Here is a 23,553-nt window from a genome sequence, read left to right as displayed (position 1 = left end):
CACTCAAGTGAAAGAAGAAATATAAAGTGAGCATATCTCTTGAACACATGGTAATTAATCTGGTGAATTTTAAGAGAAAAATGAAGTTGTTGGAATAATTTTCTGATTCTGAAGTTTATTTTGACCATCACAGTATAAGGGAAAAAATGTATTTTAAAATATGTATGTTTTGCCAGATTAGGTATGTATTATTGCAGTTTCCAGTAAAACTCTAAAATGAGGAAATTTCAAATAAAAATAAGATTGATAGTTCAAGCTGACCATTTTGAAATCTGAATTCCAAATATAAATTAAGCGTTGAATAGCTCTTGGTATTAGATAATTAACAAGCTACATTTCCGAAATTAAATGTGCAGTTCCAGCTGTTATTTTACAATTAGTTTCCACTGAGGTTTTTAAATTAATAACTGCTGTAATAGCCTCAAACATGCCAGTGTTAATTAGGAATGGTGTTTCAATGTAATGCTATCCATATATGTGAATATTTTACTGGGGGAAAGGTCTAGGTAGAATTTTTTTCCCCCCTTCTACTAAAAATAGATGAAGAAAGAAATGTAAAGCAGGAAAAGACTTTACTCCCAAGCCCACTTCCACAAAAATGTTTGAGTTGTATATGGAGAATAAGGAACACGTTTCTAAGCTACTTAATGCTTAAAACAACCCTAAGGATCAGCTACAGTGGCAAAAGGCAGTATTCAGAACCTGATATTTAAAGGGAACAATTTAATTTAAAACCCAAGTCAATAATTAATAAAGCTAAGATTATTAAAAAGAGAGAAGTAAAAAAAAAAAAAATACTACTGTGTATCCAAATTAAATGCAGAGACAAACCTCTTGAAAAAATAAACAAAACCAAAACATGAATACTTGGTTGAATAAAAACATTCTGGTCTGAATTTCAAAGAATTAAAAAATAAATTACAGGCATAATTTTAGAACATTAAATGTTACTATATTTTTTGCCATAATACAGGACGAGAAGAACTGAAAATGACACCACTGTAACACTGTGTTAAAGTTCCTATGCAATAAATGGAATACCTCTCCTTGAAACACTGAGAATCTTTTCCTGGAAGCTTTTAATGTAACATTATCTCTGCAGTCTGAAATATTTAGAAATAAAAGAAAAAATGCAAAACAAAGTTTACAATGCTTTGTCACTTCTACTTCTTGTAATCCCTTATGGTACACATGCAAATTTTAATAAGCTGCTCACATTTCCGTCAAAATATATGTATGCAGACATTATTCTTTTAGCTGATTGTCTCTGTTGTCTTCATGCAAAGAAAAATAAAGAAACTCAAGCCAGTATTAGCTAATGCCTTGTCTGCCTAGCGCATAAGCTTCAATGACGTGTTAACAAAAAAGTATAATGGAAAATAAGTTTTGTTAATCTTTATTAAATAATCAGCTCTTAAAAGGTAATGATTCCTATTAGGCACATATTCTCAGAACCACCTACTTATCTGAATATGAAGCTTCTATGCAAAAATGGAAGATTTTTAAAAATTAAATTGGTTTGAAAAACAAAGCAAAGAATTAACCTTATTTGTCATACTACAGTTTGAAGAACTGCATGTAGAAAATCCAAGCTTTTAAAAAAAAATAATTTAAAGGCATGGTTTTACAAATATAAATACGGCTCATGGTAATTTAATACTGAACAAAAAATGTTTCTGAAGAGAAGATGCTTATAGATGTGGGTGCTATTGAAAAGTTTTGAAAAACATTTGATTTTCCAAACCACATTTGAAAGAAAAAAAAGATTTCCACAGATTGTGGGCTATGCATGCATTTCTTGCATAAACTCCTTCCATCATTCTTTCCTTCATCCCACTCCAGCACCATTAGCACAAACACACAAAATTGTTTATTAGTCCTATTCTCACTGAAGGACTTTTGTTAACCAACTATGTGTATTACTAGAATACTACAGGTATGTTCTAGATACAGCTCTGTGAAATAAAGATAGAGAGCAGATATAGGAGAAACAAAATTGCTACTTATTTGCAAATGTTTGAGACTTACAAAGCAGTGGAAGATGGTGAAGTACAAAAATGAAAAACAGTAGATGAGATATATTTACAACAGAAGAATATTTGCACTAATGGAAAGTTTTAAGAAAACAATCCTAAGTAATTTATGGCTATATTTTCAAGATTATATTCTTCACATGTAATTTTATGGGTGGTGGGGCACTAAAGAATTTCCATTTTCCATTCACAAATTGAAAACAGTCTAAGTACAGCATTATGCTTTGATCTATGAAAGATCTACACATGAAAATGACCATGGAACATTCAAACCTGGACTATTAAGCTTTGATGTACGACATGAATGAAATCCTTGGATCTCAAAAATGATGAATCCAGAAAGTGGACAACAATTAGATTCTTCATTGCTCAAGCTGAGTAACGTCTGTAATTCTGTCACCTAAATCTCCCAAACTTGATAGTTAGGTAATACTTATTCAGCAATTTATAAGCGAGACTTTCAACATGTTCAGTCTATATTATCTGTACTCTGTTATCCTTTTTTTTTTCCCTTAAAAAACTCAATTAATGGGACTTTATGTAATACAGAGTGAAATTTATTTCAATCATTTTGTCCATGGATATTCTCTAAAACTCTATTATTTAACATTTCATGTCAGTTTGCAAAAACTAATCATTCAGGGGATGACTGTACGTAACCTATACTGAGCAGATAATTTGCACATTAATATTTTCAAATGAGGCTTTTATTCTGACACACAATTAGATGTCATCACAATTTCAGCTGCAAACTCTCTCATTTTTAAGCAAACTATGGCTGTATTTCCTCTTCTTTTTAGTCAGAGTAACAAAATTACTGAGTCCTGTTAAGGAGTTTTTTTCATCCATTCTCCTACTGTTTTATAAATGACATGGATTTGGGAATTAAAGGTATAACTTAGCGAGTTTGTGGATGACACAAAATTGGGAGGAGCTGTTGACGCCCTCCAGGGCAGAGAGACATTGCAGAGGGATCTTGAAAGATTAGAGGGCTGGGCAACCACCAACTGCATGCAATTTAAGAAGAGCAAGTGACTAATTCTGCACTTAGGATTGGACGACCTTGGATATACGTACAGACTGGGGGATGAGAGATTGCAGAGTAGCTCCACAGAAAGGGATATGGGGGTTCCGGGTGATGGCAAGGTGAATGCAAGCCGGCAGTGTGCCCTGGCAGCCACCAGGACAACTGTATCCAAAAAAGGGCTAAGAAGATAGGGAAGGGTGTGGAGAGTGAGATATATGAAGAAGCAGCTAAGGCCCCCTGTGTTTATGCAGCCCAGAGCAGAGGAGCTGAGGGGCAGCACTGAGCTCTGCTCTGTGTGACAGCACCAGGGCCCGAGGGAACGGCATGGAGCTGCGTCAGGGGAGGGGCGGGTGGGGGTCAGGGACAGGGTCTGCACCAGAGGGCTGCCCAGGGCAGTGGGCACGGCCCCGAGTGCCGGAGTTCAGCACTCTCAGACAATGGATTGGAAATCGGGGTGTCCTGTGTGGAGCTGGGAGTTGGACTCAGTGGCCTTTGTGGGTCTCTTCCAACTCATGATATCCTGTAAGTCTATGACTTTCCTATCTATACTGTCCAATCCTGCTGCTATCGTAGCAGGAAGTTTTATTCGCTATTAAAAATCCCAACGTGTGAATTTTTAAAATATTCAGTCCTGTTTATGTTATTTTTCCACTGATAACACTAAGCCCTGGTCCTAAATACAGAAAAATACTGTTGTAATCTAAAAAGGTGACAAAAGACAGAATGTGAGATAATTGAGCAGAAAACTAGCTAAGATGACTACAGACACATTTGATTAGTTCCACTTCTTTAAAGCATTATAATTTATTCACGCTGATACTGCACATTAGTCACTTTTATTAAAGGAGAAAGAACTGAGGAAATGACAAAGGGAAAACACATGAAGACACACAAAGACAGAAATACGGCTCTTTGGAGCTACCCCAGGAGATGCTGCTTTGTTTTCTGCAACCATCTCCACACACAGAGAAGGATCTTCTGAGCTGAATTGCTTTGGATTCAACAAAAGCCTGTTATTTTCCTCTTTTTTTTGGGGGGGGAAGGGAGTGGGACGGACAAGTGACTAGCAAACAGGTCTGAATAATCTGCGAAGCATGTTATCTGGATAAAGGCATGAGCTTCCCTTTCATTTTACTTCAGCAGACTCAGACATACAGTTGCTTTCATGCCCTTTCTGCATAAATATGTAAGTACATGAGTTTTAAAAGAAATCCTTACAGCTACTAAGAAACTTTCTCTGTTCTGTCAAATCTCTTAAAAACTGGCCATTTCCCCCAGTTCCAGATCTGGCCAGCCGAAACTGGCAAAAAATTTGTTTGCCTCCTTCACTAGCTCAGAAGGAATTCTGTTTACTCTGACTTCACAGTTCCAATTCACTACTCTGCTCTCTCTTTGGCCAGGCTAGGCAACTGCGTCATCTGCATGCTCATCCAAAATCTCCTTCACTCTGCTCCCCCATCCCTGTCTCAAGACCCCCTGATTCTGCTCCACAAAACTGGCAGACTCTTGACAAGAATATTCAATTCCAGTCGTGATTGTTGAAGACAAACACACCTTAGTTGGGGATTAAGAATCATAAATTCAGGATGAATCATTGAAAACTCACAAGCTTCCAGGATTTAGGATGAAAAAAAAAAAGAATGAAAAGGATCAGTACAGTGTAGCTGTATTTCTTTTACGACTCCTCTATCTACTGTTATGATTTGTGTATCTTTGTTTACTATGTCTATTAGCAGGTATAAAAAATTAGATAATTTTCTGATAGTGGAAATAGTTATTTTAAAACTAATTTTTATAGAGTAAAAAAAATCTGAATTTACTATGTTAATAAAGTTCTAACTTTCAATAATCACCTGAAAAAATATTTGTGCCCAAACTTATAGGACACATGATTTTTCCAACATTCCATTTTCTATTTACTTCCCTCTCCAAGTCAAGCAAGTAGGCTATTTTTTCTAAGACACAGACGGAGACATTCAGTTCACAGGGCCTCGTTTCATTTAAAATGTCCATACTAGATTTACCTTTAATGCACTGATACTCTGTTAACGCTAAATGAGTACTTTCAGTTTTTCATGTACAAATTTATGGGACAGCTTCAAAATATATTTGTAAATTCTATCTATCCATTAAGAAATTTCCTAGCCTTTCCTAAAAAAATAGTTTCTAAATAAGACATAAAAATTCTTCTTTCTCATGAAACACTACTAAAGTGACATTAATTGCATGTGGTTGTAGTTCAGACCTAAACAGAAGAATGTTCAAACCAAAGGGACAATGCAAATTAAGTTTGTATCCCAACTCCAGAAACACTGTAAAGACAGTGGTTCAGAAAACAATTTATTTTCTTTTATTCTTTTATAAGCAGCAGTAGTAAATTAGAGGAGAAAAGAGGTTGGAAAAAGAGAGAAGATGACATGTTGGGCTTATTAGACTGCTGTAGCAGCTAATTCTTCAGTAATCATCAGGCTGCCGTAAGGGGTTTTTAAGAGCCTCTAAAGCTGAGTACTGTACCTCTGTTGATATTTACTATGAAATATTTCACTAAAATTTAGGAGTTAAACATTGTTTGGGTGTATTTCTTTAACTATGTGATTTTTAAGCATGTATTTATACAACAAGTTTCCAGTTATGCATTTCTGCTGTCCAGTATTATGTACTGTGAGCAGGTTAAAAACATAACATATAAAAAATAGTATTTGGCGAAAGGAATACTAACATAGGGCTCATATGATAAAAATATCCCACTGTTTTTTTCCCCTCTCTTGGATATAGATTGTATGGCCTGCCCTAGCAGTAAAAAAGATCTTTGCATTACCTAGTTCTCTGAAGAAAAAATGTCAAAATGTTAAATGAACTCAACGCCACTGCTCAAAAAGCAGTGATTATCACATAAGAAAATGAAAGGGCATCTTCAACAATGCTTCTGTAAATACAGTGTGCTCTGGATCAAAGAGTATGCAATTATAAAAACTTTTTTTTAACAATGAATTGGAATCTTACTATTTCATAATACGAAATATTCACTGATATTGCTAAAAAATGCGGAATCTCACTTAAATCAAAATAGTAACCCTCTTCCCCAGAACAAAAGACCACCCACTACCAACTTCAACACTGTGTCATAAAATCCTGCAAAGTAACTTGACACTCTTCATCACAGTATACTAAAAACACCAATGCTAGTATAATTGGATAATTGAAGGAACAAAGATAAGAGTCATTTGACAGCTGCTCAGAACAGAGAAGAACACTCACTGAACAGCTAGAGGAAATTTCTGAAAATGGTAGATGTTTCTCAGAAAAAGACACAAGAAGCATGACATGAGGCTGGTCATGAAGAAAACAGTAACCATTATATGAGAGACATCTGTGGCCAAGCACTTACTTCAGCTTTACCAATTCAGTGCTTTAGTTTCTAATAGAGGACTGCAATGTAATTGTAAAAAACTAAATATTGTAATTGTAAAAAACTAAATGTTGTAATTGTATAAAACTATGAAAAGCAAATATACACTGCAAAATCTAATCCAGAACGTTTATATATATGTAAGACCCTACGACCCATAACGCAAAAGGGGAGCAGAACCTCTAAGCAGTTGTGAGGTTTCTAGTTTGAAAAACAAAGAAATATCAGCACTTCAGGTAAAGCCAGAGCAGCAAAGGTATCAGAGTCAAAAACATTAACTGACAGAGCTCCATTGACCTTGATGTAAATGGCATCCCTCCTGTTGCTTTCTCACTGACTAGTAATACCTACAGAAGGATCAGTACAGTTTCCCTAGATGACAGAAACTACTTTAGTATAGCTGGAGCTTGCAGATTCCACTTTATGACAGGAGATTTTGCTGACAAATTTTTAGTTGTAATGAGAAGAATGGAACCTACGTTTAGTTTTGCACCTCTCAAAGCAGAAAGCAGATGTGAGTATATTCATAGAGGAGCAGGGCAAAAGCAAAGAGAGCCTGCACAAATGTTAGGAAGATCTGATATTTATGGGCATACTGATGGTTGGATTTGGATCGGGCTTTACCACCCAGAACCCACTGTTGGTGCCATGCTCTAAGATTTGTTTCATGAAAGCTCAATAATACAATAGATATAAGGTTAATTTAAAAAAAAGAAAAAAGAAAAAAAAAAGAAAAAGTATGCTACTAAGCTACTATAAGTAAACATACAAGCAAATACAACATTTTAAACATTTCCAAATGGAGATATGAAGAAAATGACTACTTTACAACTTCTAAGGAATCTGAAAAGAAACTGGAAACACTTCATGGTCTCCTAAAAAATCCTGGTCTTTACAAAAGTAAAACTCGCTGTCATTTTCAAGGCAGTAAACGTTTTATTGCTGGGAAATAATTTTGATGTTTGTAATTTCCATTGAAGAGCACTATGAAGTAGTTAAAAATATTGCCACATCTGAAAAACAGACCAACGGGAAGTATAAGACACTTGTTCATCTGTATTTCTGTGACTTTTCTCACTTGGTATTATTTGCAACCATACTTTCATGTCTGGCAACAGTGCCAATTCTACTGAGGATCATATATTACTTTTATCATGTTGATTACATATGTTCACCAGTTTTGCTGCCTATATATGATTAGTGTGGTTTGCACATACTTAGTGACACAATCCAGAGCATGACATTTTCACAGAAAGTATATTTACTGGGAAAGAGCTCCTTAGAAGTTTGCTTTCCTTTACAGCTTTGATCTACATGGTGTTAAGAATCTTACAGTTAGAATGTATGTTTACCATTTATATTATTAAGATCTATCTTCTTCAAACTCTATAGCAACTTAGAAAATCCTTTTCTTTTAGGTGAACTTGGTAGCTGATTAAAAGAAAGCCTCTGAAAATGTTCTCATCTGTGAGCATAAGCTTCATAATGACTTGACATTTAAATTCTGTTATTCATCAGCACTTCACAGAAGAACTCGATTTGTCTAAATGGATTTGAAAGCCCACAAGTGAAGAAAATCAGAAAAACCTGGTTTTGAATATCAAAAGATTGTATGTGAAAAGTATTTTTACAAGCTGCACGTACCCATTTTATTGATCAATTAACTTCTTTCAAAATGATTTTTTTTTGAGAGTATGAAAAACCAAACCCTTCCCCCAACACTCACTGATAAATGTCCTTTCTGAGCACTGCTCTACTGAGAGGGTTGTCAGCCTGGGGAGCCATAGAGACAGATCCAATTTTGAGAACCAAAGTGTCTTCTTTAATTGCTGGATTAGCTGTAGTAAGGAGAAAAGAAAATATGTGTTTGATTCAAAGTCAAGTGCACATAGCAAGGAAAAATTATTAAAAAACACATATTAGAAAATATCTATATAAGAATGTATGCCAAAGATTTGGTTCTGCCTGGGAGCAATAACTAATGCAAAAAATAAATGAAAGACAAACAAAAACAAACAAACAAATAATCAACTGAAAACAACCCCACTCCCAGAAAGCACCCACCTGTAAAGTCAATAGTGTTGCTGTGATACATAAATGACAGAAGTACTGTCATTTAAACAAAGTTTTATCACACTAAATTCTGGTCTTTGATTTTCTTTTTTCTCTAATAGCTTTATTTTTCATTTCTTTTTTTTTATATTTTTTTCCAAAATATAATTGATCCCAGAGACTTCCATGTGATCTGTTTCTCTAATAATTGCCTGCTGATTTAAAGTGCTTACCATGCACGTTAAATCATCCACCATTTTTTAAATGGGCCTAGATCCTTCACAGGTTAAAAAAAATCATCCTGCAGGATATTATAGTGTAAACATCCCAGTAGCATTTGGTATGAGTTGCAACACAGAAGCTCTGAAACAACAGAATCTGAAACAGGCCACGTGCGGAATGAACTATATTTTAGAACAAAACAGTAAATTCCATGTCCATAACCAATCTACTTCAAAAATAAAGGTCTCTGCATTCCACTTCTTCATATTCAAATTTCAGCCATGTGTACAAATTGATCACTGGTAATATTATATAGAAATAAAATTTTCAACTGGTATATAATGAGTGGTGATCTAAGCCGCTGAATCATAAAATCACCAAGGTTGGAAAAGACCTCTAAGGTCATCCAGTCTGACCATCCACCTACCACCAGTATTTCCCACTAAAACATGTCCATCAGTACAACATCTACATGTTTCATGAACACCTCCAGGGACTGTGACTCCACCACCTACCTGGGCATGTGTTGAATCCATATCTCCATTCATCAATTCATGTGTTCTTCCATTAGATTTTCAAAATATGGGAATGATGTAGATCATTTCTGTACATAGTTATGTATTTATTTATGCACATATTTTCTTTTCTACTTACTATAGCTAATAATCTCAGTCATTATGAATATTTAAAACTTTGAGGGGAAAAATGCCCACACTGCCCAGTTGAAATACAATCTAGGAAAACCTTACAGACCCAAGTATGTCTGTTACAATCTCACTTGGTTTTACACACTCATCCCAGTCTTATGTTGGCTAACCTAAAATATGTTCTTTTAACCCTTCATTGTAGGGCTTCTTTCAATACTTGAATAATGGTTTTGGATCTTGTCAGCATCCTCTCCACTTTTACCAATACTCATTTTTATTACAGAAAGCAAATTGGATATATTCCATCATCTGCCACATGCAGAAATAGAACCATCTCCCTTATTTTGTTTCAGTAAGTTCACCGTGCCCCTTTGGTTATTCAGGCACCACTTTTCAGGAGTTCTGTCTTGAAGGAACTGCATAAATCTTCTACACAACTTAAGTGTTTGAAGAATTAGCATATTTTCTACAAGCGGTGCTGTAAGTTCAATTATCCAGATACATGGCCTATTGAGTCATTAACATTATATCTCCAGGGAAATTCTTACAGCTATGACTTAATATTTACTTTCACATTAAATACATCTTTCACTTACTCATTCCAACTGATATTTTTATTAAGATCTTTAACTATTTTTAATGCATTTAATATTTCCACAGACATTGTACGGGGATATATAGAATATCATCAGACAATGTGAAACTCCTTAGGAAAGTCTAAGCATATCAAATCTTTGTGAACACTTTACCGACTAGAATAGTAACCATCATAAAATGGAAATCAGATGTGTTTAACAAGACTAATTTTCCATAAAACAATATTTATTATCATGTAATAAATATAATGTAATTCTTTATTAACTGAACGTATGATAGATTTTCCTTTATGTTCTCCAAGGAGAGCAATAAAACTACCTTATTTTTATTTGGACATCACACATCTCATTTTAATAGGTAACCTTCGGCTGTCTAAAACGTGCTATGCCAACGCATGTTAAAAATTAACCTCTGAAGACCAAGATCCTTGAACACAAGTTATTCAGTCTGACCAATTTGAAACTCTTTAAAAGTAAGCAAGGAGGATGTTACACACCACATGTTATGACGACTTCAAAGCAGAGAGTCATGCTCATGTGACAAGGATATATCACTTCTACAAATGCAGGACATACGTTTATTTGGTATGCCATCTTTTCTTTATCACTATCAACAAATTTATCACGTCCTTTCTAGTGATTTCTGATATTTTACTCCTAGTACATATCGGAAAAAAGTTCTTATTCTCTCCAAACCAGCCAGATGCGGGCTTTCCCTGCCTTTAGTGCTTCTCATCAATTCTTTTGCAGTTTTACTTTTTTTATTTATAGCGGCTGCCATGCAGTATTTCTTATTTCTTATTGAAACGCCACTTGCTGTATTAAATCAAGCTGATGGAAACCAGCATTGCGTATTGCTGAGGACATACCGTTGCCCTCAAGTCTACCAGAAAAAGAAGATAAGCTGGTGCTGCTGCAAAAAGCATGGATCTAAAGTGTTATAAAATTGTGCGGATGCATTCATGCATGTTTGTGTGTATGCTGCTGAGGAGAAAAATAAATGTACAATTTTTATTATTTTGTAGTGTTTGGGGTCATTGTGCAAGCTGGGATTTGAACTACACAAATAAAAATGTTTTCTAGTCTCATACATAAATCACAATTATTTGTGTTTTTTTTTTTTTTGTTTGGTTGGTTTTTTTGAGGGGCAGGCAATAGTTTTCTTAGCTATGGCTAACTAGGTATAAGGTATGAATGGCAGGCAAAGGGATTAAAAGACAAACTGAGGTCAGTGCTTCCATACCTATAAATCAGCAATCACACCTTGGATTGGGCAAGTTTTCTTGGATTAAAAAACTCTCCTAATCAATAGATGATGAACGAGTCTTTCTGCAGCATATGTCCATGGTGCGTAACACAGTCAACCCTTATGTCTCGTTATGGTTCCTAAAAACATACCCATAGGATGTAGGTGATTTTTTTAGAATTTTTAAAATCTCTAGAAGAACTGTTGCTAATGGAAGTTTACATCCCTCTAGCTGTTACTAGGTGTACTTTTAGCCTCAGCAACTGTTTATTCATACACAAAGTCTGTAATAGTAACGCAAATATATTTTATGTATGACAGGCAAATACTTTTTTGAAAGAATAAATGTATTATTCATGGATCAAAAGATTAACTAATCTTTTGTTTGATTAACAACTAATTAATGTTGTTTAAAAGAACAGTTTACATTGCCCACAATTTTGTAAATAACTGAAAGCTTCTTACATACAGGAATCTCGGTACCTTCAACTAAAACTTCCTAAGCAAATGATAAACTGCATCATCTGTTGGTCAAAATCACGAAAATCATTTTGGAGAAAATTAATAAAATGAAATAGAATATCAAATCTGCTCCACTATTTAATGTTTTTCAAGGTTCCAGCTTACATGAGACCTAAGATTGTCTGCTTGTAATCTACTGGAACAGGAGATCTATAGAAGACTGCACTTGCACCAGAATAATAAAAATTGACAAAACAATCACTGCAGCAGAACTGCATTCTCTCCTCTTTTCACAACTTACTTTTTTTCTCCTTAGTAACCACATTTGAAACATCAAACTACGTAGTACTAGGAAAGCAAAGGTCACATAAATACATAAATGCTTTTCAGCAGCTCAGGACAGAGCTAGGATGAATGACTATTTTCCTACCTCTGCCCCCTAAGATTCTGAAGACCCAAGAAAACATGCTAAATATCAACATAGTAAGGTCAACAAGGTAACTAAGGTTATGTTTTTCCCTACAAGATTGAGTATCAAAACTATCTAACATAAAATACTGTACCTTCTGCATTATGATGATCTTCCTCATTTTTGGGAAAGAAGACTCTTATAACACCAGTGTTGATATAGATCAGCGGCAAGTTGCGGGAAGTTAGAGTATGAGTCCTCATAGGCTGACCTGGTGATTTTCTTTTCTCCTTTTGACTCCTTGGCAGCCTGGCTTGAAAAATGCTTGCAATTGCATTAAGCAAATGAAAACAGAGAACCACATCAAAAGCCTGAGCAGACAGAAGGATCTCGTGAAGAAAGTGAGGAGAACCATCAGTGTGACCTTCGGATAGCTTATGGAATGTTCTTCGTTCATTTCTTGAGATCAGTTTGTGCCGGACATTTTTTGTCACAGCTTTTGTATAAGTTAGAGAAAGAAATCCATGTTGTTGGTGTGAGCCATCTAAAAGTTTTGCAGTTGCCTGTTTCAAAGGAAAAAAATAAAACAAAATTCCAACCTGCTGCAAAACATACAACATCAATTAAGACTCTGTTAGTTACAATGTTGAAGGTTCCATATTTTCTACTTTCCATTCTCTCTGAATCCCAAAAGAAAGTTCTTTTTTAAATGGATATTTCATCCCACAGTATGTCCATAATTCACAACACTGTCAGCTAAAAGTATAAGTAATTATATTTTTATTTTCTGACAATTTATGTTGTGTGAAATTCAAATGCAGTCAGACAAAAAAGCCCATAGTCATGACAGTCTAAATTTATCAACCATTTTCTAATAATTATTCAGAATTATATATGTATATATATATTTTTTCCACTTTATATATTTTAGAAGCAAATCGCAAATCTTATTCCCTTTCATCATCCTTTCTAAATGTGCAAACACCATAGGTGCTAAAGCAACCTTCTGATGTTGAGATAACTTCATCAACATTGAATATAAAAGACATCCATAGTCAATTACTCTATAAATTCAGTTGGTTATTATTCAGCTTGTTATTACTTCTGGAAATCTTCTGAATATCAATTATACATGTCCAGTGAGTGCAAAATAAAATAACAATTAAAAATAAACTGGAAAATTATTATTTTAAGAACATAAAAAATATTTGATAGAACTCTATGCAGTTGTTCAAATCTCAGCCACAATCACATGAGCACAAATACAAGCAACTACATTTTGCAAGCAGTTGGTTTTTTCAGCATCTTCAAATTTGATTAAAAATAATTTAATGCAATTTAAACCTCATTAATAATACACCTCTTTTAAATAAATAGAATCCATAGCTTAAATGCTGAAAAACTGTTTTTTTTTATTATTAAGTCGATTAGAACAAATGATTAAGTTAGATTTCCTATAAGACCTGAAACAAACAGACTAAGAAAATATTGCCAATCAGTATTCATGAAGAAAATAAATCAGACCACACAGAACTTCCACTAACATAAAAAAAAATTCTCAGCAGTCACTCATTTGTCAACTTAAAGGGGCCAATTCCAGTATATATCAAAGTCTTTCAAGGATGAACCAACAAGAAAAATGGGTTTTTAATATCTCACACTGACATATTTGTAACTGCCACACAGTGTTCCAAATATTCAAAAGAAAGACACAAATACGCAACTGTTAATGTTGCATTATCATAATTATATAAAGTAATTGTAAAAGGTTGCACAAAAGTATATGGCAGTAATACAAACTACTTAAAGGCCAAAACATACATCAGAATTACATGAACAAAATGCAGTGTTCAGTACTGGTTGTTAAGTATGAACACACAGTGCTGCATGTGCTTACTTTTAATATCAAGGAATCCCACTTACTTCAGCGGACTGCAGATACACACTGCATTGTGAACCATCAACCCTCATTCCCACATCTAGTCAAAACTGACTAATAATTATTACAAAATATGAAGGTTAAGAGGGAAATAATACAACTGATATAATCAGTACATCCAATTACAATGAGTACAAAACAATTTAGATTACACTGAGATTTTTAATTATCTTTAACCCAACTAGTACTTATTAGTGGAAGTCCTGTACAAAAAAAAAAATTAAAAAGATTCTTACAGAAGGAAAGAAGCCAGAGAAATTGCTGAAAGGGTCCTGCTTGCTGATGGGTCGAACCAACAAGGTACGTCTGTTCAGCTTGTCAGTACAGGAGAGGAATATACCTCCATATTGCCCCAGAGACCAGGAATCTTTCCCAAGGCTTAAGGAACAAGGCATGGAAGAGTGGAAGACAAAAATATATATATTTTTTAATTTGCTATAAGCAAAAAAAAGTTTATGTTATCCTTGCACAGTTCTATGTAACGGCAAGACAAAGTCTATTCCATACCTTTTCCTAAAATGCCCAAATTCAATTAGATGACAAAAAATTGATATGAAAAGAAACTCTGTAAAATGTTATATGAAAAGACGAGATATTGCAGGATGCGAAGACACAGAAAATGTAACAGAATCCTGCAAAAAAGAAAATGGACTGACCCCTCCACATTCAATAGACAATTTCATTAGAATCGGTACAAGAATGATTACAAGAATGAAACTGTGAAAGAAAAGCTCTTTTCAAATACATTATAAATTCGCAGTATTGTTTAGAAAAAAATAATTATTAAGAATTCAAATGTTGCTTTGTACAATAATTCTTGTAATCACTCTTTTTGACAAATAAAAGAATAAAGAAAACTATGTCGCTTCAGAAGAATTTTTCAGGTAAGCACCTTAGTTTACTAAAGAAATCTCACCAAAATCTTTTCTCTGCACTGTAGAAAGATCCCTTCAAAATTTGCTGATTGCCAGCCTTCCCCTGGCCTGGAAGACAGAACATTCACCTTATCTGTTCTCTGCTTTTGGCTTTAGTCCAAAGAAATTTAATGACAGGAAAGGGTATTCTGAAGAGATTATGAAATGTAACTGAAAACAGTAACTTTTGTAAAGCAAAAAACCCCCAAAAACAACAACAAAAAAACCCAAACCCTTCAAGATAACTTTAATGAACAAGGACACCACCAAGCTGAAACATTTTAGGCAATCCTCTTCCAAGGTTATCCACAGAGCATGTGCAAAAAGCAGCTTGCTTAATTTTTGTCTCTTATAGCATAATCAATTAAATTTTAAAATGGCAAACAATAAAACAGCTGATGAAAGATTACATTGGTATCTCTTAGGTTGCATTCTCATAGTCATATGCACTACAAGGTGGAATGTGTAGTATCTCTACCGAACTGCATTTGGATGCTCACTGAAAACACTTACGTTGGTGCTGCAAAAAAGAAACCTTGCTGAGTGGCAAGACATTCAGTAGTTCTAGCTACCTAGCCTAGATGTACATTCATGACATATTGGTTAACATTGGTGACATACAGACAACCAGCTTAGTTGCCTGCATTATAGTGTTGCTGAACCACAGTCAAAATAAGTAGCTTCATTTGTATAAAATGCTTTTTAATATCCAAAAATACAGCATCATAAAACACTCAACATCGGCAATTTGCTAAAACTCATGTGCCATCAACAGTATTTAAGGAATTCTGATTGAGAAGTTTAGTAAAAATTAATGCTTTTGTTATAAGGATCAACAGAGTAACAAATGCATACACTAACATGTAATGATTTACATATATTTCTTTGGAACTGGCTATAATTTCAAGAAAATGCATTTTAGATATCAACATTTCACATAATCAAAATCAATCTCATTTAAAAGAAATTCAACAATAACCTTAAATTCAAGTTAACAGTCAAGAGAAAAAAACATCATTCATCCTTCAGCCTGAATTCATAATCATACAACTCCCAGAAATTACCTGTTTCTGTAATGGTCAACATTGAAGCTCTCTATTTTACATTTGATTTTGGTATATACATCCTGCATATCCACCGATGCGCTGAGATCTTCTAACTCACTGACAACACAAACCTCTGCAATAGCCAAAGGAAATTAAAACCATCAATACTTGTAAGTTCATAAGCAAGGTATAAACATGGAACACCAAAGTTTATATATAGGATAATGCTCTCTCCACTCAGAGATTTGTCATAAAGAATGATTTCATTCATTGTCATGCTGAGAAGAATCAGAAGAAAATACTGTAATAAAAAACTTTCTTTTAAAAAATGTGTAGAGACTCATCTATAGAATTTTTTGTTCAGATTTTCATAACTCCTGCAAAAAATACAAAGATATGTAACGCTTGAGATTTCTTTCTGTCATGTTATTATTTTTTATCAAGTGTTTATGTACATCTCTTTGAAAATTAACTTAATCACTAGCCTTCTCATTTTTTCAGTTACATGATTAGCAAAGTTAACTGTTATAGGGAGTGTTTCCTAGCAAAAACAGTCCTGATATACATTTATAAAATACAAGTTCCCTTCAATGACTGTCCTGATGATAATCAAACTGCAATCTAAAAAAAAAAAAAGAAGAAGAAGAAAAATAGGTAATCGTGTACCACCTATTTCTCTTTTAAATATAAAGACAAAAACCTCTAATGACCTTAAGGATTATACTATGATGATTATGCTCAATTTCAATTTGAAAATATCCGTGCAAATGTCTATAGATGGACACACACAAAATATGCTACTAAATAATATAAAAATGGAGTATAATTACTACTGAGACAATAAATGCAGTCTTCTATTAAGTAAAATAACTGACTCATTACCAATTTAATACTAATATTACCAATAAATGTACTGAATATCTAATATCATGTTGTGAAATACTGTACAAAATTTAAAATAATAAATAAGGGAAAAAATGTTGAATACCTGTGCCATTATTTCTAGGGTCAGGAGCAAACAATTTTATAGTAATTTTTGGCAACATCCACTGCATCCACAGGCTGACACGTCCACTTGAGACTCCAATATTACTTGTTGTTTGTTCCAGTGTAATAGAGTCTGAGAAAGGAGAGTCATCACCACCCTGAAGAGAATCACCCTATAAAACAGAAGCAATGGCTAACAAAAAAAAAAAGTATTTGCTTTTTATCAGTGCCTACTTTTCTTCCATCAAAATTGATGTAGACTTGACAAACCATATAAATGTACACGTAAATACAAGCAGACTCACTGATTGTGTATTGAAATTAAGCAATTTTTGAATGTCGGGGGAATAAAATCAGGAAGAGATAGTGAATTTGGCCAAGATTATATGATAAAACTGTGACATTACATGACTTTATTCCACTTGGTCTAGAGGAATGTCCTCATTAGTTTACACTAGTGACATACCAGGAACACTAATGAAAATTAAGGTTGATAGGAATATTCTGAAATACAATAAGAAAAGGAGATAAGCAGGCTTGTGCACATCTGGAGGGCAAAAGATGAGGTTTTAGAGATACCAAAAGGAGAATAGCTCAGAATGGCACTTGTGTACTACATACGCTTTTTTTTCCCCCTTCTTCTATATGTTTTCTTGTAATTTCTTGGGAAAATGATTTTGCCAAACAATAGCCTTGTGAAAAAACTGGAAATGTTTTAATCACAACTTTTTAAATATTTCTGTTGTTTAAAATTTTGATTGTCACTTGCAATATTCTTAAATAAAAGATATCTTGATAAATGAGCTTGTAGAAGCTTCTGAGCCACCAATAATTTTTGCTCATTCCCTAGAGTACTAAAGGCTCAACAAACAAGAGCTTATATTTTCAGAAAAAGAGACATATGAAAGACATATGAGAGAAAAAGAGACATACAAAAGATGCACTGAAGAACTTGTTAGAAAGGCCTATCAGAGATCAGCACTTAACTTCTGATAATTCTTCATGGGACAACTGAAAAATTTACTAACAAGATGACTTCACCAGATCTTTCCTTTGCCAGAAATTAATGCAACCAGAGAGAAAAAAAGATGCAAACATATAATTGCTCGTTAGTTCTTAGATTTACAACTCTTCAGCTCAATGCAATGGGCACATAGGTCACTAATGTCAACCAGAAGCCACTAAAAATCCATCAGCATCTGGTCTTCCAACCCCACTAAGTGTTGCAAGTTTCCTTCATTATTCAAGCACAAATGGGAAAGAGAAATGTATTGCCACCTTGATTCCTTGAGATCAAGTTGTTTCTAAGATCTACAGATCAATAAACACACAAAATTTTAATGAAGGTTTTGTTTTGAGGATTATGAATCACAATGAACTACATACTTGGGAATTCTGAGATTTATCTAATGAATAACCATGATGATTTATGCAGAAGACATCCTGCAATCAAAGCCTACACAGAAGGCACTGCACAGTTTGACTGAATCAACTTTAACCTGACAGGCAAAAAAACCTATAAATGCATTCACATCAGCACTGGAAAAAAAAAAAAATTCAGTAGCAAAATCTAAAATCTGACATGACTTGACTCATTCTGCAGTCTAAGACTGTGAGTATGGAAATTCTGTTAGTAATCTATTTTGTAGATGTATAGAACTCATCCCAAAACAAATAGCTCATATGGGAGCTTTTATATTGATAGATCCCATTTCTAAACAACTCAGGCCTACAGTTTAACTACAGGATTTCTTCTCGTCTACCAGGACCCCCAAGTTCTTCACCACAGGGCTGCTCTCAAGGAGATCTTCCCCTAGCTTGTATAAATACCTGGGATTGCCCTGACCCATGTGCAGCACCCTGCACTTGGCCTTAATGAACCTCATTAGGTTTTCATGGGCCCATTTCTCCAGCCTGTCCAGGTCCCTCGGGATGGCTTCCCTTCCTTCCAATGTATCGACTGCACTGCTCAGCTTGGTGTCATCCACAAACTTGCTCTGAGTGCACTCAATGCCATCGTCTAGGTCGTTGATGAGAGGTCAAGGAAGGGGAGGAACCATACTATTTAAACCTTATTTAATATCTTTGTTTTTGGTCAAGTCAAAGATCAAGCCAGTATTGCTTTGCTGTGGAGTGATTTGCTGGTCTGTTTTTTTTCACTTTATAAATTCATTATGCATTTTTCTTTTCTTTTTTTTTAATTTGAAGCATTTTTTACATTCTCTTTTGTATTGCTGGCATATTTAATTTGCCACATTGTAACTTAGCAACTGTGATGGAGGGAGTAGGAGAGAGAGCTTCCTCTTCCCCCTATACATACATCCATTCTCTCACTGGCCATGTTCCAAAAGGCTTGTTTTATGAAAATCAATTTAGTTCCCAAAATTTTGGCAGATCTCTACATTTCTGATAGTTAAAAAAGAAGAAAACAATAGTAAATTAAATTTAAAGTGGTGTGGTTGACAGCAAATACATACTGCTACCATGGAAAGTTTTACATTTTATAATTTTTTCCTTCTATTTGCACAATGTTATGTGCTCAGATGTTTCATGTACTTTGTTAACTTTTTTTTTTCTCCACAAAAAGCTGTTTTTGTTTAGTGGTTTGACAATATAGATAACTACTCTGTAAAAAACTGAAGCAATCATTTTCCCACACTTTCTTTTAGCTTATTTTTCACTAGATGTTAATTGATGTACTACAGTTCATGAAGTATTAGCCAGTTGATAATTCTGGCACAATGTTGCTTTTAACAATATTTGTGAGATTCTTGAAGAACTGCATCTATATAGCATAAACCCAGACATGTACAAGAAAAATTAACTCAGGAATGTTTAAAAGTAGCAAACACTGAGTTTTAGGGGACACGTTCCCTATGAATTCCAAATCCATTACAACTGTGAAGTTTATTTAAAAACAACAAAAACAAAGCTACAGGCTCAGGCATCATTGAAAACTGCTTTCTTCTTTTCTACATACATAATGATTTGGAACGTGCTCTATCTGTGACATCCTATTATCAAAAAATGCAGAGGTGAGGAGAAGAGGCCAAGGTGTTTGCAGTTTCCATTAGTACTGCTGCAGCTGCGCTTGTGCTGGCATGAATCTAGACATGTTTGTCCTTATGACTGTCTGATTTGCAAATATTTCTGACATGAATTTCTGTAGCATGTAAGGTAGATGTAATGATTCAAATGCTGTAGCACATAGATGTATAGATGTAGAACAAAATTTCCTCTACAGGCATGTGAACTTGAAAAAGTAAACCAGGTTTTCACATCTAAGAGTGAAGTGGAGGCTGTTGTGGATGCCCCATCCCTGCATGTGTTAAAGGCCAGGCTGGGTGGGTAACTGGGCAGCCTGATCTAGTACTTGATGTAGCGGTTGCCAACCCTGCCTGTGGCAGGGGGTTGGAAACTAATGATCCTTGACATCCCTTCCAACCCAAGCCACTCTATGATTCTATACAACAGCAGCATGGAAAAAAATAAGCATCTTGATCTGCAAAGTTAGCATTATCAGAAGTAAAATAACTGTGAACTTCTGGCCAGAATCAAAGCACCAGGGACTGTTTTCACAGCGGAGTAAGTGGGAGGTCTGACACCTGGACTTTCAGTTGTTCGGTTTTACAGCTTGTTTGACCACAGGGCCTGCAGGTCCCAAGCAGGGCCTCAACTCAATTGTACTTAGCTTTGTACCCCAATTCTGTACTTGGGTTACTGCGTGCCCATCTGGCATTCCATGTCACTTGTGTGTTCTGTTGCTTGCACAAGCCAGCTTGATGACAGAGCTAAAACTGCATTAAGCTGAGGCCTGCAGAGATAACCTCTTCTGTTTGCAGCTGTGCCAGCTGAAGAGCTTATCGACAGACAGCCCCAGCTGCTCATCACCATGTCTCTGTCAAAGGTTACTGGCTCCTATCTCCTCCTTCAACAGTTCAATATCAATGTGTTATCCACATGTTTTTCTACCATTCAAGCATACCTAGAGAGTTGAATTGGCCCATTCTCTCTGTCAGTAGCAAAAGCAATACAGATGGCTTCTCCAGAGGCAGAAGCTGCTACATGATTATCCTTTGAGAAGTGGAAAAAGGATTCATTTCTTCTTAAATTTATGTTAATGGTACTGCATCCAAAACCATTGGGCAGAGTCACAGGGAAAAAACAACGAGCTGCACTAACTTGTTTTTGGTTTTGTTTATTTAATAAGCTCAAATTCTTAGAATTTTTTTTTTTTTTGCACTGAAAACTAAAACAGAATTGAAAAGACAGTGATCTTGTTTCTCATGCAGTTTCAATTTTCTTTTTGGATTTTCAGCACCCAGCGTGGTATTGTTAAATATGTTTATGCATTAATTTTCTGCTCTGTTTCCAGATCTACAGAAAAATCAAGCCAGAGTCAGAAACACTGAGTTATTTTCCCACAACTTCTCATGCCAAGTCCTAAAATACACAATTTAATTCTTTCGCCAATTGTTGCAAATTGACCAATATACCAAGTTTATTTTCTTAGCAGAATTTATCTTTGTTCATCAGGAAGAACCAAACATGTGAGGCCTTCATCCTTGGCCTGCCTAAAGCTCATGGATGATCACAGTTTGGCCACACCACTGCTATGCCTTATCAAAATAACTTCTGCGTTCTTGCTCAATCACTGAGTTTCCCCAAGGACTAAACACTTCTACCACTGTTTGTACTTAAGTAAACAGTAACAAGTGGCCTGTTGTAGTCTGTACTACCTTTGCTCTTGCTGTTCCAAAGGAGGGATGGTAAAAATGATTAACTGTTTCCATCCCTCCAGTACTTAAGCCTCGATGATGCGTCTCTTCCTACCACCACTCAGAGTAAAATTCAGTGAGTTACGTAGCTTTATCCATGTAGGAGCGTGGTATTCACTATCAACCTGTCAGCATGGAAAAAATTACAAACAGCTTGAAATATAAATCATCCACAGACCATATAAACAAATTACTTCTTTTGCTGTCTTTAATACAAATAGTAGTGAGAGTTAATTTTCTTCTTATTCATCTATAGCAAATCTGTTGCAGTGAAATTAAAAAAAAAAACAAGATTTGTCTCCCAAAGAACAAAGTAACATCAATCATAAAACCTCCAATGTTTAAAAAAAAGATACTACTTATCATAGCAAAGTATTTTGTTAGTTAGATATCAAAGTTTTAAAATAAAAAAGTGTAGGAGTATAAAAACAAAATACAAACTGATAAATAAAACATAAAAAAGATTTCCCCAACTCTTGGAAAATGTCCCTATGTCAGACCTGTAAAATACATATTAATTACGCCATATGCTTCATTGCTGTTATATGGCTATAAAGTTACGTAGCTGCAAGCTGCAGCTGTGAGTGATGCACTCCATTTTTATATTTTACTCCCTCCATTCTCCCTATGGAAAATACTTTTCTTACAGTAGTCTGAAAACAAGTTATAATTTACAAATACAGGGTTGTATCTATTAATTGAAACAACACAGACCTAACTTCCTTCCAACACTACTACTAAGTACAAGCGAAAATAAAGTGCCTTCAAATTTCTAACAACCAAAATATGCCTCTATCAGTAAGCAATACTGGAATTTTAAAGAGTACAAAGAGAACAGATCATATTTTCCATACTGGTCTGCATAGTACTTGAAGTACGGAAGAGGACTCCGTACTCTGTAAGATGCATATGGCAGACTGCGCACATTTGAAAATAAATTCACATAAAGTCCATTCATATTATGACTAAGGCTTACAGCAAAACAAAGCATTCCAGAGTATAGCTGAAGACAGCAGAAATGACCAGGCTGTCATCTTTTTATTCTACCCTCACTGAAGAAAGAACTCAGATTTCCTGATTACAGTACATAAAGGAAAGTATGGTGATTATAAGTAAGCTTGCAAAAGGAAACAAGGAAACTAAGTGACAAACAAACAAACAAAAACAGCAAGGGAAAACATTAGCTAAGTTTCAAATACACATATTTTTCACTTCTCAACAATCCTTATCTCAAGGAACCAAACATGAGCAATGGCACTAATTAAAATCTTAACGGTACTTTTGTACTAGGAAATATATTTAATAGGTTCAGAAACAGCCAACGGCCACAGAAGAAAACGTATTGTACAAATACTGTCAATGATTAAGTTACCCATTATTTAATTTATATTGTCTAAAGGAGTGAGAAAAGAACAGTGAGAAGACAGTGTGGCTCCTTTCATTATTTCTTGCCAGTTCTCCAAGTATGTTTCTCCCTCCTCTTTCTGGACTGCTTTTCTGCCCCAGCCACAGACAGAGGACCTTGGGCTGAGGGTTCTAAATGGAGATGATGGACATGAGCTCTATTCCTATGTCAGTCTTTCAGCCATATGAACAGTGAGGATTCAAGCAAAGTTTTTCTCCTGTTTTTATCTTTTTTTCTTCTTTTCTGTCTTAACTAATATCATTTTTAATTTACTTATACTATCTAGCATTATGATACATTCCTTTTGAAGCAATGTTCAAATCTTGCATGTAAAACACTTTGTCAACTCTAGGTCCCTTATTAAATAAATAAATAAATAAA

At 34.8% G+C, this 23,553-nt stretch overlaps 1 protein-coding gene across 7 annotated transcripts in view; it reads right to left on the bottom strand.

Moving 5' to 3' along the window:
- The window catches only part of VPS13B (vacuolar protein sorting 13 homolog B), a 416,489-nt gene that overhangs the window by 160,640 nt on the left and 232,296 nt on the right, over positions 1-23,553 (bottom strand). For 5 of the 7 annotated variants that reach the window (XM_010709170.3, XM_019614165.2, XM_010709171.3 and 2 more), the window contains 5 exons: positions 16,991-17,162; positions 16,021-16,135; positions 14,279-14,420; positions 12,258-12,666; positions 8,196-8,307 (listed from right to left, as the gene is read on the bottom strand). In XM_010709170.3, the coding sequence (XP_010707472.1) occupies positions 8,196-8,307; positions 12,258-12,666; positions 14,279-14,420; positions 16,021-16,135; positions 16,991-17,162 (950 nt within the window). Of the gene's footprint in view, positions 1-8,195; positions 8,308-12,257; positions 12,667-14,278; positions 14,421-14,958; positions 15,026-16,020; positions 16,136-16,990; positions 17,163-23,553 lie in introns of all 7 variants that reach the window. The other 2 variants (XM_010709173.3, XM_010709174.3) reach the window with 1 other exon arrangement.

The sequence above is a fragment of the Meleagris gallopavo genome, chromosome 3 (assembly GCF_000146605.3).
Source record: "Meleagris gallopavo isolate NT-WF06-2002-E0010 breed Aviagen turkey brand Nicholas breeding stock chromosome 3, Turkey_5.1, whole genome shotgun sequence".
Taxonomy (NCBI): Eukaryota; Metazoa; Chordata; class Aves; order Galliformes; family Phasianidae; genus Meleagris; species Meleagris gallopavo.
The sequence above is the reverse complement of the archived record's forward strand: the minus strand, read 5'-3'. Positions and strand labels throughout refer to the sequence as shown.